General features: G+C 42.7%; 1 protein-coding gene across 1 annotated transcript in view; it reads right to left on the reverse strand.

Annotated features, from left to right (window-relative positions):
- LOC139464240 (calcitonin gene-related peptide type 1 receptor-like) overlaps window positions 1–16,734 on the reverse strand; it is a 158,207-nt gene that overhangs the window by 39,656 nt on the left and 101,817 nt on the right. Inside the window, exon 3 of the mRNA XM_071245763.1 lies at window positions 242–686. Within this exon, the coding sequence (XP_071101864.1) occupies window positions 242–686 (445 nt within the window). The remainder of the gene's footprint in view (window positions 1–241; window positions 687–16,734) is intronic.

Below are 16,734 nucleotides of genomic sequence, written 5' to 3' on the forward strand. Positions count from 1 at the left end.
AACATACGATTCTGTCTCGCCCAAGGGATGCAACTATACACAGCGAATTCAAATTCGAAAGGGCCACTGAGTGTTAGAAATACTGTAGCTACAACTTTGCTAAGAAAATAAAATCCTGTCACGCCTAAGGGACGTAACTCTGCATATCGAATTGTAGCTCTTGTTAGATGGAACACTCAGTGTTAGAAAGAATACATTCTAGAGACATGCTTAGTTGTTAATGGTTTTCACCATGACTTACGTGTAGGCACTGCGTACTCCAGGAAACTTGGGCAGCTGAGGAAGGTGGTGGTGCCAGGGGCAGCATCATCCCAGCAGCCATAACCATCCCACGTGCGATGACACGTGGTGTTGATGTAGGGCGGGGCTTCAATCTGACGACGACAGCAATCTTCGGCGTGGTGACAGCACATACTCCATCGGTCACACAGATCGGAAGTTAAAGTCTCACATACCATGCTCCGACAGGTGGCGTTCTTCACATCCGGTATAAGCAAAGCACCCTTGGAGAACGATGATCCATTCACCCTCGCCTCTAAGTACGGAGTCCTGAGGTTGGCGGTGAGTTTCAGAGATCGGGATACGTGGAAATAGCACCAGGCGCAGGAATACAAGCGAAACTCGTCAGGAGGACGCATCCCAAATTTGTGACGGCACATCTTCTCCCTGGCTATTGCGTCATGGCCCTGAAAAAGGAAAGTGAGTTAATGTGGGAGGAAAGCCCGAAGTAATACAGACATCAGACCTTTTACCACGAGCACGGGTATGGTGCTGACAAACCTAGAAACATACTCGGGGCGAAGGGGGATTTGAACCCACAATGATAAGTTTCTGGAGTGCCCAAGGGACGCAACTCTGCACAGCGGATTGCGGTGCATTTGTCAGATAAACTTCATTTTTTTGACCATATGTTCCCGTGATTTTTCAAGTGGACAATTGACTTGCCTTCGCATGTGTTTGTGACGGGTGCCAACTGTGGGGCAGAATACGCGTTACACATACATAATATAAACACTGACTATAAACCAGAGCGAGTTAGTATCGTGTGACACCAATATTCCAGCCATAACAGGCGTGGGACACCATGCATGGGAATCGAACAGGGGCCTTCGGCGCAGCAAGCTAACGCTTCAACCAGTAGGCTGCCCCACCTCCCTGCACAGCGAGGGAGTACATGTAGCTGTCTAGTAATTACCATTTCATCCCCTGAGCCACAATGCGATACATGTGTAAGGTTCACGTGTTGTATTAATGTACAGAATCAAACTTTTGTCCACGAAACGACCAGCGAACGCCCGAACCACAACACAGATCGATGTAATCTTGACGAAATTAATATTGCCGTGCAGGAACCCCATGATGTGAGTTGAATGGTATTGGTAAATTGTATTATCTTTTTAAATATAATATACATTTTTAGTACACGTGCTGGCAAACTCACTGAAGTGAGGACAGCCTCCGTGGTCTAGTGGTAGAGCGGTCGTCCGGAGAGCGGAAGGTCAGGGCTTCGGTCCCCGGCCGCGTCATACCAAAATACGTTTAATTATGGTACTTGTTGTTACCCTGACTGGCGCTCGGCATTAAGGAATAAAATAAGGACTGGTCGGCTCGGAGTCAGCATACTGTGTCTGAGTGGGGTATTCATGTTAAACTGCAGCATGGTATTTAAGTGGGCTAGCACTATAAAATCGGCATCAGTCCGGACTAGTACAATAGAAGTGCAATAATCTTGCGACTTTAAACCCCATTTCACCTCACCTCACGATTGAACACAAAGGAAAATATATTCTTGTGCGAGGTAAAACTTATGGACAACCTCAGTCAGCATTTACACATTAAATATCAAGCTATTTATGCCCACTACTACATGTGTAGTAAAACCACTTTAATCTTGGCAGTATTGTTACGGGACAAGGTGTCCGGCTGAAGAAATCCTTTTGCATGTTAGTTTCGGTCAATACCTACATTCAGCCACATCTCGGTTTCTGACGTCCACCTTACGTCATGTATTTTAAACCTGTCCGTGTATCTATCGTGTCCATTGGAGCAATAATCAAGAGAGAATCAAAACGTAATCTACGATCCCCTTACCAAGAAGTACCAGTAGGATCAGCCTATCCGACAAGCAAATCAAATATATTGTTCATTCAACTGTATTTTGTTTGTTTGTTTGTTTGTTTGTTTATTTGTTTGTTTGTTTGTTTGTTTGTTTGTTTGTTTGTTTGTTGTGTAACACCGCACTCAGCAATATTCCGCCATATGACGGCGGTCTAAAAATTATCGAGTCGGGACCAGACAATCCAGTGATTGACATCATGAACATCGATCTACGCAATTGGCATCGATGACATGCATCAACCAAGTCAGCGAGTCTGACCACCCGATCCCGTTAGTCGCCTCTTATGGCAAGCATTGGTTGCTGAAGACCTATTCCATCCGGATCTTCACGGCTCCAATAACTACATCTTAACTTAATTCAAACATCATCTGTAGCATATCGAAGATTCGAACAGGTCATAGGGTGGATAAAGAACTACAGTCAGCTACGTTTATAACGAACACGCTTAAAACGAACTCACCGATATAACGAACATTTTTATCAGTCCCGGCCATGTGTTGTATATATGCTTATAACGAACTACGGTTATAACGAACTAGAATTAGTGGTCCCTTTGTGTTCGTTATAACCGTAGTTTACTGTAACTAATAAGGTAGTAGGTATGCCGTGGGCCAATACAACTGTGTCTATTATATTGTCAGTTATGGAGTAGCAAAACTTTCATTGTATAGTTTCTGTCCACACTGATTTATCATCAGCCATTAATTAAGTCATGGGGTATTTTATTTGAAATGTTATAGCTACTGGCTTCGTGTAATCAGTTTAACAAAACAATAGATGCGCTCTTTCTCCTTCAATGAAGAATGAATTCAGCTGAAAATGGTCTCCAAGTTAACCAATCACTCATTTGGAGGCGACATGCAATTCCAGTAAAAAAACACATATCATATATGTGTAAATGAATTTATATTTTAAACACGTCTTTAAACAATAGTCGTTAAACTGATCCCTGCAGAGTTATGGTCCTTGATTACGTGTTTGATTGACAGCAAGATGTGCCGACTAGATGGAATGAAACACTCCTGGGGCTCTTGAAGACCCATGCTACTGCTGTAAGTGGTTCTGAGGATATTGAAGGAGTCAGAGAGATCATTCTGATGTCTCACAAACCCTTTAGACAATTGATTTGAAATTACGGGGCTTTAGTTTGTCCGGAATCCCCGGAGGTGAAATAGTGATTCAAGTGTTCCAGATTATTACGCTTATACCACCACGACTAGATACACGGGACTTAATAATTGTGTTAATTAGTAGTTTGATATATAACGATGATTTCAAACTTGTTTAACATGTCCTAATGATCTAATGATGCCCCGAAAGCGGAATGTCGATGGTTCGATCCCCTGGCGCCATACCAAAAGATGTTACAAGATGGTGCTTCTTGATACCCTGCCTGACGTTCGGCATTTAGGACTGGCCAGTATACAGTGTCTGAGTGGGGTATCCATGTTATAGGCAATGTCTCTCAGTGGGTTGGCATTATAAAACCACCATTAGTCCAGGCTAGTACAATCGCCAGCAATAACACACGCATGTATGCACGTCGCTATAAATAAGTCCAATTATCACGTTTCAACCTCACCACCAATTACTTTTCACATCAAGGCGACATGGCCGAAGTGAGTGCGGACAAGTACAAGCAGCCAGACACACACACACACACACACACACACACACACACACACACACTCACACTCACACAAACAAACAAACACACGCACGCACGCAAGCACGCACGCGCGAACACACACGAACACGGACATACACGCATACACATACATACATACACATAATCCTGACCCATATCACCTTTATACATTTACTAATGTTGTAGCGATTGTGGTAAGACGTGTAACATTAGAACACACACACACACACACGAACACACACATACAAGCAATAATCCTGACCCATATCACCTTTCTACATTATTTATTTTTACTAATGCTGTAGCGATTGTGGTAAGACGTGTAACATTAGAACCAGAGTTTTCTTTCATTACCGATTTAACTTTTGATACTATTCCTCAACTATAGGATCATGTCTTTGAGAGATTTCCTACGTATATATGACACCTCAATATACCTGACATACGTACACCAAACTGTCTAACGAGACGTATATTCAGATTAAATCCTCTTGTAACACAAGTCAGACTTTGATGACAGCGTTGACATTATCAAACAGAGTTCCCGCCAGCAATTCCTTTTACCTGCTTCTGATTTTGGCATCTAATGTGATAATGATCAGTAGTGTTAACTTTCTAATCCGATTTTATTGTCTAGATCCTCATTTTATTCATTGCCAATACCAGCGTTAGAAACATTTTAACAGGTGTCAGCATCGCACTTCTTTCGGTAATTATGTCTTCGATTCCTTAAAATTAATGTCAAAGACGTCACGCTGGTCTCATTGTGCGCCCCTCGGAGATAGCAATGCACGGGGGAATGACAGCCTTTCACCTGGTGACAAGAAGCAAGACATTACCGTCAGCATTCGTCAATACTACTTGTATACTTCTCACCTTGTGAAAACGGTCCTGAGATTGACATTGTATTTAGATATACACTTGATATATTAGGAGAACATTTGAGGGTATCATGTGACGATAAAAAATATCCTTATCAAACGTGTAGTTTATACACGTTTCTTGTCTATTGGTAGGGCAGGACATGTTTCCCTTTTCGCGAACACCTTATGTCCTTATTGATTTTCAGTTATCCATTCATGTATGTTTCACCACTATTTTGCCTTTTCGCCCAATTGAATCTGTTTCAGTGGATATCCTAGACTGGTTATTCTCTGGCATTGACTTTTCATATATATTTGTTGGTTATTTGCTCCGGTGGTCAGGGTTGAGTTATAACCCCGGAGGGCGGTCTGGTAGCCTAGTGGTTAAAGCGTTCGCAAGTCACGCCGAAAAACCCGGGTTCGATTTCCCAAATGGGTACAATGTGTGAAGCCCATGATATTGCTGGAATAATGCTTAGCGGCGTAAAACAAACATGCACACTGACTCACTCACTCAACTTCGTAGATGTACACGAGCTGCATCAAGTTAGACGTTCTTACACTTTAAACGGGTGTCTTTATCCAACTGAACAGCGTTAAGCCATAATCACCCTTTCTTCGTGACCCTGTCACGTTAATCTTATCAGATTGCCATTATTTTTTCCCAATTTTCACTTATTTGAGGGATATTTATTTCCTTGGCGTGGAATAGATCGCACCCAAGTGCACCTGATCTTGAGCTTCATTCACGAAGGGGGCGGTCGGGTAGCCTAGTGGTTAAAGCGTTCGCTCGTCACGCCGAAGACCCGGGTTGGAATCCCGACATGGGTATAATGTGTGAAGCCCATTTCTGGTGTCCCCCGCCGTGATATTGCTGGAATATTGCTAAAAGCGGCATAAAACCAAACTCACTCACTCACTCATTCACGAAGGGTCCTTCCCGTGTGGACCCCTCGAGACACCCGGTGTCATTATTACATTCACGATGATACATATCTGTAGGTGTTCACGTTTCCGTTTCCATAAATTATATTTCTTTTCTTGTAACTGATCTGTTTGTTTGTTGTTTAACGTCAAACTCTGCAAAATTCCAGCTGCGGTAAATAATCGAGTCTGGACCAGACACGCCGGTTGTACGAATATTTAAAACCCCAATAGGATTTGCGTGTTTCTTTCTACCATAGCTTCGATGGATCACCAGGGTTGATTAGGTAAAGTGACAGCAGACTCTTGTGACGTGGATTGAAGAAAATCGTTGAAATGTTACCCTGAGTTAAGGATCTAAGACTAAAGCTACCAGCTATAAAGTGCATCATATAAAAAACATAATGTATCAAAGAGGTGTGAATTTCAGTCGATTTGACTTTACATTTGGAATCAATCTCTTGTGAAAGTAATGACCTTAGCTATCCCGTCATATGTTTGACAGACATGCATCTTTTCACATAAGGTGATAATTCAATACAAGGATCAACTTACGAACTTTCTACACCAGTTTATTTATGGTTGATACCACTTGTCCGCCGTGGATTAAACTGTTGTCAATGATACGACCATCAGACACATGTCTCAGCCCTCTCCGTAATATCGATGGTGTACTCGCTTACTGTCACATCTCTAGACGTGGTATTGATGGTGTACTCGCTTACTGTCACATCTCTAGACGTGGTATTGATGGTGTACTCGCTTACTGTTACATCTCTAGACGTGGTATTGATGGTGTACTCGCTTACTGTCACATCTCTAGACGTGGTATTGATGGTGTACTCGCTTACTGTCACATATCTAGACGTGGTATTGATGGTGTACTCGCTTACTGTTACATCTCTAGACGTGATACTGATGGTGTACTCGCTTACTGTCACATCTCTAGACGTGGTATTGATGGTGTACTCGCTTACTGTCACATCTCTAGACGTGGTATTGATGGTGTACTCGCTTACTGTCACATCTCTAGACGTGGTATTGATGGTGTACTCGCTTACTGTCACATCTATAGACGTGGTATTGATGGTGTACTCGCTTACTGTCACATCTCTAGACGTGGTATTGATGGTGTACTCGCTTACTGTTACATCTCTAGACGTGGTATTGATGGTGTACTCGCTTACTGTCACATCTATAGACGTGGTATTGATGGTGTACTCGCTTACTGTCACATCTCTAGACGTGATATTGATGGTGTACTCGCTTACTGTTACATCTCTAGACGTGGTATTGATGGTGTACTCGCTTACTGTCACATCTCTAGACGTGGTATTGATGGTGTACTCGCTTACTGTCACATATCTAGACGTGGTATTGATGGTGTACTCGCTTACTGTTACATCTCTAGACGTGATACTGATGGTGTACTCGCTTACTGTCACATCTCTAGACGTGGTATTGATGGTGTACTCGCTTACTGTCACATCTCTAGACGTGGTATTGATGGTGTACTCGCTTACTGTCACATCTCTAGACGTGGTATTGATGGTGTACTCGCTTACTGTCACATCTCTAGACGTGATACTGATGGTGTACTCGCTTACTGTCACATCTCTCAACGTGATATTGATGGTGTACTCACTTACTGTCACATCTCTAGACGTGGTATTGATGGTGTACTCGCTTACTGTCACATCTCTAGACGTGGTATTGATGGTGTACTCGCTTACTGTCACATCTCTAGACGTGGTATTGATGGTGTACTTGCTTACTGTTACATCTCTAGACGTGGTATTGATGGTGTACTCGCTTACCGTCACATCTCTAGACGTGATATTGATGGTGTACTCACTTACTGTCACATCTATAGACGTGGTATTGCTGGTGTACTCGCTTACTGTCACATCTCTAGACGTGATATTGATGGTGTACTCGCTTACTGTCACATCTCTAGACGTGGTATTGATGGTGTACTCACTTACTGTCACATCTCTAGACGTGGTATTGATGGTGTACTCGCTTACTGTCACATCTCTAGACGTGGTATTGATGGTGTACTTGCTTACTGTTACATCTCTAGACGTGGTATTGATGGTGTACTCGCTTACCGTCACATCTCTAGACGTGATATTGATGGTGTACTCACTTACTGTCACATCTATAGACGTGGTATTGATGGTGTACTCGCTTACTGTCACATCTCTAGACGTGATATTGATGGTGTACTCGCTTACCGTCACATCTCTAGACGTGGTATTGATGGTGTACTCGCTTACCGTCACATCTCTAGACGTGATACTGATGGTGTACTCGCTTACTGTCACATCTCTAGACGTGATACTGATGGTGTACTCGCTTACTGTCACATCTCTAGACGTTGTATTGATGGTGTACTTGCTTACTGTTACATCTCTAGACGTGGTATTGATGGTGTACTCGCTTACTGTCACATCTCTAGACGTGGTATTAATGGTGTACTTGCTTACTGTTACATCTCTAGACGTGATACTGATGGTGTACTCGCTTACTGTCACATCTCTAGACGTGGTATTGATGGTGTACTCGCTTACTGTCACATCTCTAGACGTGGTATTGATGGTGTACTTGCTTACTGTCACATCTCTAGACGTGGTATTGATGGTGTACTCGCTTACTGTCACATCTCTAGACGTGGTATTGATGGTGTACTTGCTTACTGTTACAACTCTAGACGTGGTATTGATGGTGTATTAGCTTACTGTTACATCTCTAGACGTGATATTGATGGTGTACTTGCTTACTGTCACATCTCTAGACGTGGTATTGATGGTGTACTTGCTTACTGTTACAACTCTAGACGTGGTATTGATGGTGTATTAGCTTACTGTTACATCTCTAGACGTGGTATTGATGGTGTACTCGCTTACTGTCACATCTCTAGACGTGGTATTGATGGTGTACTTGCTTACTGTTACAACTCTAGACGTGGTATTGATGGTGTATTAGCTTACTGTTACATCTCTAGACTTGATATTGATGGTGTACTCGCTTACCGTCACATCTCTAGACGTGGTATTGATGGTGTACTCGCTTACCGTCACATCTCTAGACGTGGTATTGATGGTGTACCCGCTTACTGTCACATCTCTAGACGTGATACTGATGGTGTACTCACTTACTGTCACATCTCTAGACGTGGTATTGATGGTGTACTCGCCTACTGTCACATCTCTAGACGTGGTATTGATGGTGTACTCGCTTACCGTCACATCTCTAGACGTGGTATTGATGGTGTACTCGCTTACTGTCACATCTCTAGACGTGATATTGGTACTCGCTTACTGTCACATCTCTCAACGTGATATTGATGGTGTACTCGCTTACTGTCACATCTCTAGACGTGGTATTGATGGTGTACTCGCTTACTGTCACATCTCTAGACGTGGTATTGATGGTGTACTCGCTTACTGTCACATCTCTAGACGTGGTATTGATGGTGTACTCGCTTACTGTCACATCTCTAGACGTGGTATTGATGGTGTACTCGCTTTCTGTTACATCTCTAGACGTGGTATTGATGGTGTACTCGCTTACTGTCACATCTCTAGACGTGGTATTGATGGTGTACTCGCTTACTGTCACATCTCTAGACGTGGTATTGATGGTGTACTCGCCTACTGTCACATCTCTAGACGTGGTATTGATGGTGTACTCGCTTACTGTCACATCTCTAGACGTGGTATTGATGGTGTACTCGCTTACTGCCACATCTCTAGACGTGGTATTGATGGTGTACTCGCTTACTGTCACATCTCTAGACGTGATACTGATGGTGTACTCACTTACTGTCACATCTCTAGACGTGGTATTGATGGTGTACTCGCTTACTGTCACATCTCTAGACGTGGTATTGATGGTGTATTAGCTTACTGTTACATCTCTAGACGTGGTATTGATGGTGTACTCGCTTACTGTCACATCTCTAGACGTGGTATTGATGGTGTATTAGCTTACTGTTACATCTCTAGACGTGGTATTGATGGTGTACTCGCTTACTGTCACATCTCTAGACGTGATATTGATGGTGTATTAGCTTACTGTTACATCTCTAGACGTGGTATTGATGGTGTACTCGCTTACTGTCACATCTCTAGACGTGGTATTGATGGTGTACTCGCTTACTGTCACATCTCTAGACGTGGTATTGATGGTGTATTAGCTTACTGTTACATCTCTAGACGTGATATTGATGGTGTACTCGCCTACTGTCACATCTCTAGACGTGGTATTGATGGTGTACTCGCTTACCGTCACATCTCTAGACGTGGTATTGATGGTGTACTCGCTTTTTGTCACATCTCTAGACGTGGTATTGATGGTGTACTCGCTTTCTGTCACATCTCTAGACGTGGTATTGATGGTGTACTCGCTTACCGTCACATCTCTAGACGTGGTATTGATGGTGTACTCACTTTCTGTCACATCTCTAGACGTGGTATTGATGGTGTACTCGCTTACTGTCACATCTCTAGACGTGATATTGATGGTGTACTCGCCTACTGTCACATCTCTAGACGTGGTATTGATGGTGTACTCGCTTACCGTCACATCTCTAGACGTGGTATTGATGGTGTACTCGCTTACTGTTACATCTCTAGACGTGGTATTGATGGTGTACTCGCTTACTGTCACATCTCTAGACGTGGTATTGGTACTCGCTTACTGTCACATCTCTCAACGTGATATTGATGGTGTACTCGCTTACTGTCACATCTCTCAACGTGATATTGATGGTGACAATCTCATCTACCTAAACGGACAGGTTCCTACTCCTTGGAAACAGGCCCTAGTCATACCAATCCCTAAACCTAATAAACCAGCTAATCAAGCTAACTCATATAGACCAATATCCCTAACTTCAAAATTATGCAAAGTAATGGAATCAATGGCTAAAAATAGATTACAACATTACTTAACCCAAAATAATATCATAAACCCAGATCAAAGCGGTTTCACTCCTGGCCGCTCAACCCTAGATAACCTCGCCCGACTAGAACAAGATATTAAGACAGGACAACTAAATAAACAATATACCACAGGCATCTTCTTAGACTTCTCTAAAGCTTTCGACATGGTATGGCACGACGGGCTAATACAAAAACTTAAAAAAATAGGACTCAAAGGTCAGAAATTAAAAGTGTAAACAAGCAAAAAATCACCAAAAAATGGCATAACCTTTATCTAAACTCAAATAGCCAAATCAAAAAAGTGCTCAGCAAACCACTAACCAAACCAAAAATTCTCCATCCATCAAAAAAAATCGACAGAGTAATCACTAAACTCCAAACAGGACACACCAACCTAAATAACCACCTAAAAAAAATAAAAAAACACACTACAGGTAACTGCCCACATTGCAAACAACCAGAAACCCCAGAACACGCACTCATCCACTGCACACACTACCTCACACATCGAACCGCATTACAAACCACCCTCAATCTAAACAAGGCTCTCACTCTAGAAGCAATACTAAACCCACAAAATAAACTAGAAAACTTCAAGGCCTTAGGCGTATTCTTAATCAAAACGGAACTAATAAAACGCATCTAAAAACATAATAACCTACCAAATCAAAATCACATGAATAAACAAACATCCACCATACCCAGCTCCCTGAGTTCTCCTCCCCAACCCCATCGGCATCTATTCCAAATCTCAAAATTCCCAAATTATATATAAGCAACCCCTAAAGCTCCCTCTTAGGGTTGCACAGGCCACCTTCGCCCCTTTCGGAAACACATTAAATGGCCTGGCCGGGCCCGTGTGCGAAATACGCATCAGTCGGAAAGCGCATGTTAAAGCTCCAAAGTAAGTAAGTAAGTAAGTATGGAGCACTTACTCGCTCACTGTCACATCTCTAGAAGCGATATTGATGGAGCACTTACTCACTGTCACATCACTAGACGCGATATTGATGGAGCACTTACTAACTCACTGTCACATCACTAGACGCGATATTGATGGAGCACTTACTCACTCACTGTCACATCACTAGACGCGATATTGATGGAGCACTTACTCACTCACTGTCACATCTCTAGAAGCGATATTGATGGAGCACTTACTCACTGTCACATATAGGGATGTGATATTGATGGAGCACTTACTCACTGTCACATCACTAGACGTGATATTGATGGAGCACTTACTCACCCACTGTCACATCTCTAGAAGCGATATTGATGGAGCACTTACTCACTGTCACATATAGGGATGTAATATTGACGGAGCACTTACTCACTGTCACATCACTAGACGCGATATTGATGGAGCACTTACTCACTGTCACATCTCTAGAAGCGATATTGATGGAGCACTTACTCACTGTCACATATAGGGATGTAATATTGATGGAGCACTTACTCACTCACTGTCACATCTCTAGAAGCGATATTGATGGAGCACTTACTCACCCACTGTCACATCTCTAGAAGCGATATTGATGGAGCACTTACTCACTCACTGTCACATCACTAGAAATGATATTGATGGAACACTTACTCACTGTCACATATAGGGATGTGATATTGATGGAGCACTTACTCACCCACTGTCACATCTCTAGACGCGATATTGATGGAGCACTTACTCACTGTCACATCACTAGACGTGATATTGATGGAGCACTTACTCACTCACTGTCACATATAGGAATGTAATATTGGTGGAGCACTTATTGATTGAGGGGACTCACACATTGTCAAATCTCTAGACGTGATATTGATGGAGCACTTACTCACTCACTGTCAAATATCTAGACGTGATAATTGACAGAGCACTCACTCAAGCACTAATTCACTCACAAATTCATATCTTCAACACACTTTGTATGTGACGAAAATAACGGTTTCAAGTTATAACACTCATCTGGTGCAATCACACGATGAACATGCCAGCAAGCGTTTGTCAATATTTCCACTCCTATGGGCTACTTAATGTGGTTGAGGGTTAATTTCACACGGAGCATTTCCCAGTTTATATAAAAAAAACATGAAAAACTAACCGGTTAGCGGCTGACATTGAAACTTGTTTGAAAATGAAATAAAATATTTAGTAATCGATACACCAATCTTTGGCGATGCGTACATCGCCGTGTGCGTGACTTCTGTGACAGAAATTCGCTAAACCCCAATTCGTAATTGGAAAGAAATTGTGCTGTTTTAAATATTTCCATTCAACGCTGTATAAGGGCTTGTTTCATGCAACAACGACGTCCCGGAGAGCGAGGGAAAGTGAAGGCTGATGAACACCCCCAGGGAAGGATTCAAGGCCATTTAAACGACTCCCTAGCCAGATCCTATGCCCGAAAGACAAGGAAGTACGTTGCGACTAGGATTAGAATGAATAATTAGAGATTATCTACGTCTTAAACAGAGGAACGAGATATTGGAGGCATCTTTCTCGGCTGCTTCACCCGTAACCATAGTGACTGTTATTGATGAGTGCGATTATCAGACAATAAACATAGTTCATAAATAAATAAACCGTTTACATCTGTTCCGAACACTTTTTCAAGACATGAATTTGGATTGTTTAGTAGTCCTTTGGATGATTCTAACAATGATTCTAAATCTAAACTGTCTTGTTGTTCGTAAGGAGCCACATGCAAGAAATATAACAATGACTGTGTTATTAGTAATCTGGCAAATAACACAACATTTGTCCATAATCTCGAAACATAGTCTGTATTTATATATCATTTGTAGGGCTTTTGTGGAGGGAAAGCTGCTAGACGATACAGATCAGCTGGGCAAAAGATAGTATACATCATGTTTGATGATGGCCAAAAATGAAACCACCAAGAAATGGTTATTCGATGGCGATGTATTTGATACGGGTATTAAAGTCAGGTTTTGGGCCATTGCAGTGTTTTGGTGACTGTTTTCAGACTAGGTTTCATTACGTTTGTAATTTGGGAGTCAAGTGTTTGCTTTCTTTTGTCCGGTAGTTTACTTGATGTAAACTGTACTTAGACCCCGACCCCAATACCTTTGACCCACCTCCTACACGCCACCATCCCCATCCCCACCCCCCTCCCCACCCCCACCCCCATCACCAACACACACATGTATATTTATATTAAATAGTATATTAATGGGAAGATATATAATTATGCTATACTGCGCAGTTTGATGTTATATTTATTACTAAGTGGATACCACAACGTGATGTTTGTTGTCTGCTTGTTGTCATGTATCAGAAGTATGAATGGTTTTTTCCTTAGAGGCCTGCCCAGAAATACATTGTTTTGGCGGTAACGAATTCATCAATATGTCGACCATCTTTCGTAAATGCAAAATAATTTGATTTCAGTGTTGCATATCAATAACTTCTTGTTGACATTCACCCCCACAATGTCGCAATTACACGTCACTGTCAGAACGCCAGACATGTTAATTACATCTTAGTGAGTCCGATTCTGAAGGGAGTCTTCCTACTTTGTCGTTTACTGCAAGATCACATTCAACAATATTTCAAACGAGTCAGTGTTAGAAGGCTGGACCTTGGTCTTTAATTGTGAATTATCCCCAGATGAGTATGGGACAACAGATGACGGTAATTTATCAACAAATATCGGTGAATGAGTGAGTGAGTATGGTTTACGCGGTTTTAGCAATATTCCAGCAATATCACGGCGGGGGACCACACAAATGGGCTTCACAAATTGTACCCATGTCGGGAATCGAACCTGGGTCTTCGACGTGACGAGCGAACGCTTTCACCACAAGGCTACCCCACCCCTATGTGAATGAGTGATTTGGTAATCAGTGAAATCATTAATTCAAGGGTAACACCCGTTTTTATTAAATTTGTGATAATATCTTCAAGTGACGTTAACATACATGTTGACCATAGGATAGAATGTGAAGTGTTAAGAACTTTCTGCCGCCAAGTGAGCGAGTGAGTGAGTGAGTGAGTGAGTGAGTGAGTGAGTGAGTGAGTGAGTGATACCATCCATATCTGACAGTGATTCATAAACACATGCTCAAAAGGAACCGCCCATTACATATTCTTGGGGTTGGGGAGACTGAATGAAGCATAATTAATTTTCCAGAATTTACGAGGGCAATTTTTATTCTTCCGAAAATCACAACCCCCAACCCACCAACAACCCCCAACCACACCAAACAATATCAAATGGTCGGTACTTTGTGATCTAGTCGGAATCCTAAAATTCTTACGATTATGGAGATAGGTTTGTGAGAGGCGTTAGGGTGCGTGAGTCGCATTGTTAGTCATCGTCGCCGGTATGCCATCATAGAACACCTCCCCCTCAACGAAACTACAGAGGATGATTCTGTTGATGACGTTGTCCATGTTGACCATCCATACGCTCACGTTATCGATCGTTTTGAGGAAGTATTTTTTTGCGCAACATAATTGGTCGTTATATGACTGTTTGTACATGATTACACGTTACGACTGAAATGGTTTAGTTTTAGGCAATGAGAAATGACATTAGCAGTCATAAAAGTGTCTTTTACTTTTATGTGAGTTTAGATAAGTATGAACCTTCCTTCACAGACCGATGGCAAGAAATGGTTTCAGTTCATAATTGATAACTTTGTCCGCGAAAAGATTTTCAAGTAAGGGGGTAAGCGACTTTATTACCGGAAACCTTTAGGAAGGTTCAGAACCTGGATTATAGAGTGGTGTAATTACCAACCATGTTACTATAGATACATGCAGCGACCAAACAGAAAAAAGAGCAATGCAACATATTTTGGTCTAATATGAATGATCTCACCTTACATTACAAAACTAGCTTCTAATTGGTTAAAGACAGGCAATTATTTTCCATGTAGCCCGCTCATATGCACCCCGCTGAGAAATCAATCGGAACACACCTGATCAGGTAACTTGCTTATTTCGCAAATATATCCTTGAGCTGAACTGAATGCATTGGGTGAAGGGAAGTAACCCAATTCGTTTGCATCGCCTGCCAGCTGTCAAAATGGTTGAATTGGCATTTTACTCAGTGAACCGGGTCTGTATGAAGGAATGTCGGCGATATCAATTCGTAGACATCCGATCCCTCAAGACAGAAGGTGTGATGTGTGGGGGTCATTATACCCTGTGTGGGGGTCATTGTACCCCGTGTGTGGGTCATTGTACCCTGTGTGTGGGTCATTGTACCCTGTGTGTGGGTCATTGTACTCTGTGTGTGGATCATTGTACCCTGTGTGTGGGTCATTGTACCCTGTGTTTGGGTCATTGTACCCTGTGTGTGGGTCATTGTACCCTGTGTGTGGGTCATTGTACCCTGTATATGGGTCATTGTACCCTGCATGTGGGTCATTGTACTCTGTGTCGGGGTCATTGTACCGTGTGTGTGGGTCATTTTTCCCCTGGTGTGGGTCATTGTACCCTGTGTGTTGGTCATTGTACCCTGTGTGTGGGTCATTGTATTCTGTGTGTGGGTCATTGTACCCTGTGTGTGGGTCATTGTACCCTGTGTGGGGGTCATTGTACCCTGTGTGTGGGTCATTTTTCCCCTGGTGTGGGTCATTGTACCCTGTGTGTTGGTCATTGTACCCTGTGTGTGGGTCATTGTATTCTGTGGGTGGGTCATTGTACCCTGTGTGTGGGTCATTGTACCCTGTGTGGGGGTCATTGTACCCTGTGTGTGGGTCATTTTACCCTGTATGTGGGTCATTTTACCGTGTATGTGGGTCATTTTACCCTGTATGTGGGTCATTGTACCCTGTGTGAGGGTCATTGTACCCTGTGTGTGGGTCATTTTACCCTGTATGTGGGTCATTTTACCCTGTGTGTGGGTCATTGTACCCTGTGTGGGGGTCATTGTACCCTGTGTGGGGGTCATTGTACCCTGTGTGTGGGTCATTTTACCGTGTATGTGGGTCATTTTACCCTGTATGTGGGTCATTTTACCCTGTGTGTGGGTCATTTTACCCTGTGTGTGGGTCATTGTACCCTGTGTGTGGATCATTGTACCCTGTGTGTGGGTCATTGTACCCCGTGTGAGGGTCATTGTACCCTGTGTGTGGGTCATTTTACCCTGTATGTGGGTCATTTTACCCTGTATGTGGGTCATTTTACCCTGTGTGTGGGTCATTGTACCCCGTGTGTGGGTCATTGTACCCTGTGTGGGGGTCATTGTACCCTGTGTGGGG

The sequence above is a fragment of the Haliotis cracherodii genome, unplaced genomic scaffold (genome assembly GCF_022045235.1).
Source record: "Haliotis cracherodii isolate W230 unplaced genomic scaffold, xgHalCrac1.p SCAF_17, whole genome shotgun sequence".
In the NCBI taxonomy this organism is placed as follows: domain Eukaryota; kingdom Metazoa; phylum Mollusca; class Gastropoda; order Lepetellida; family Haliotidae; genus Haliotis; species Haliotis cracherodii.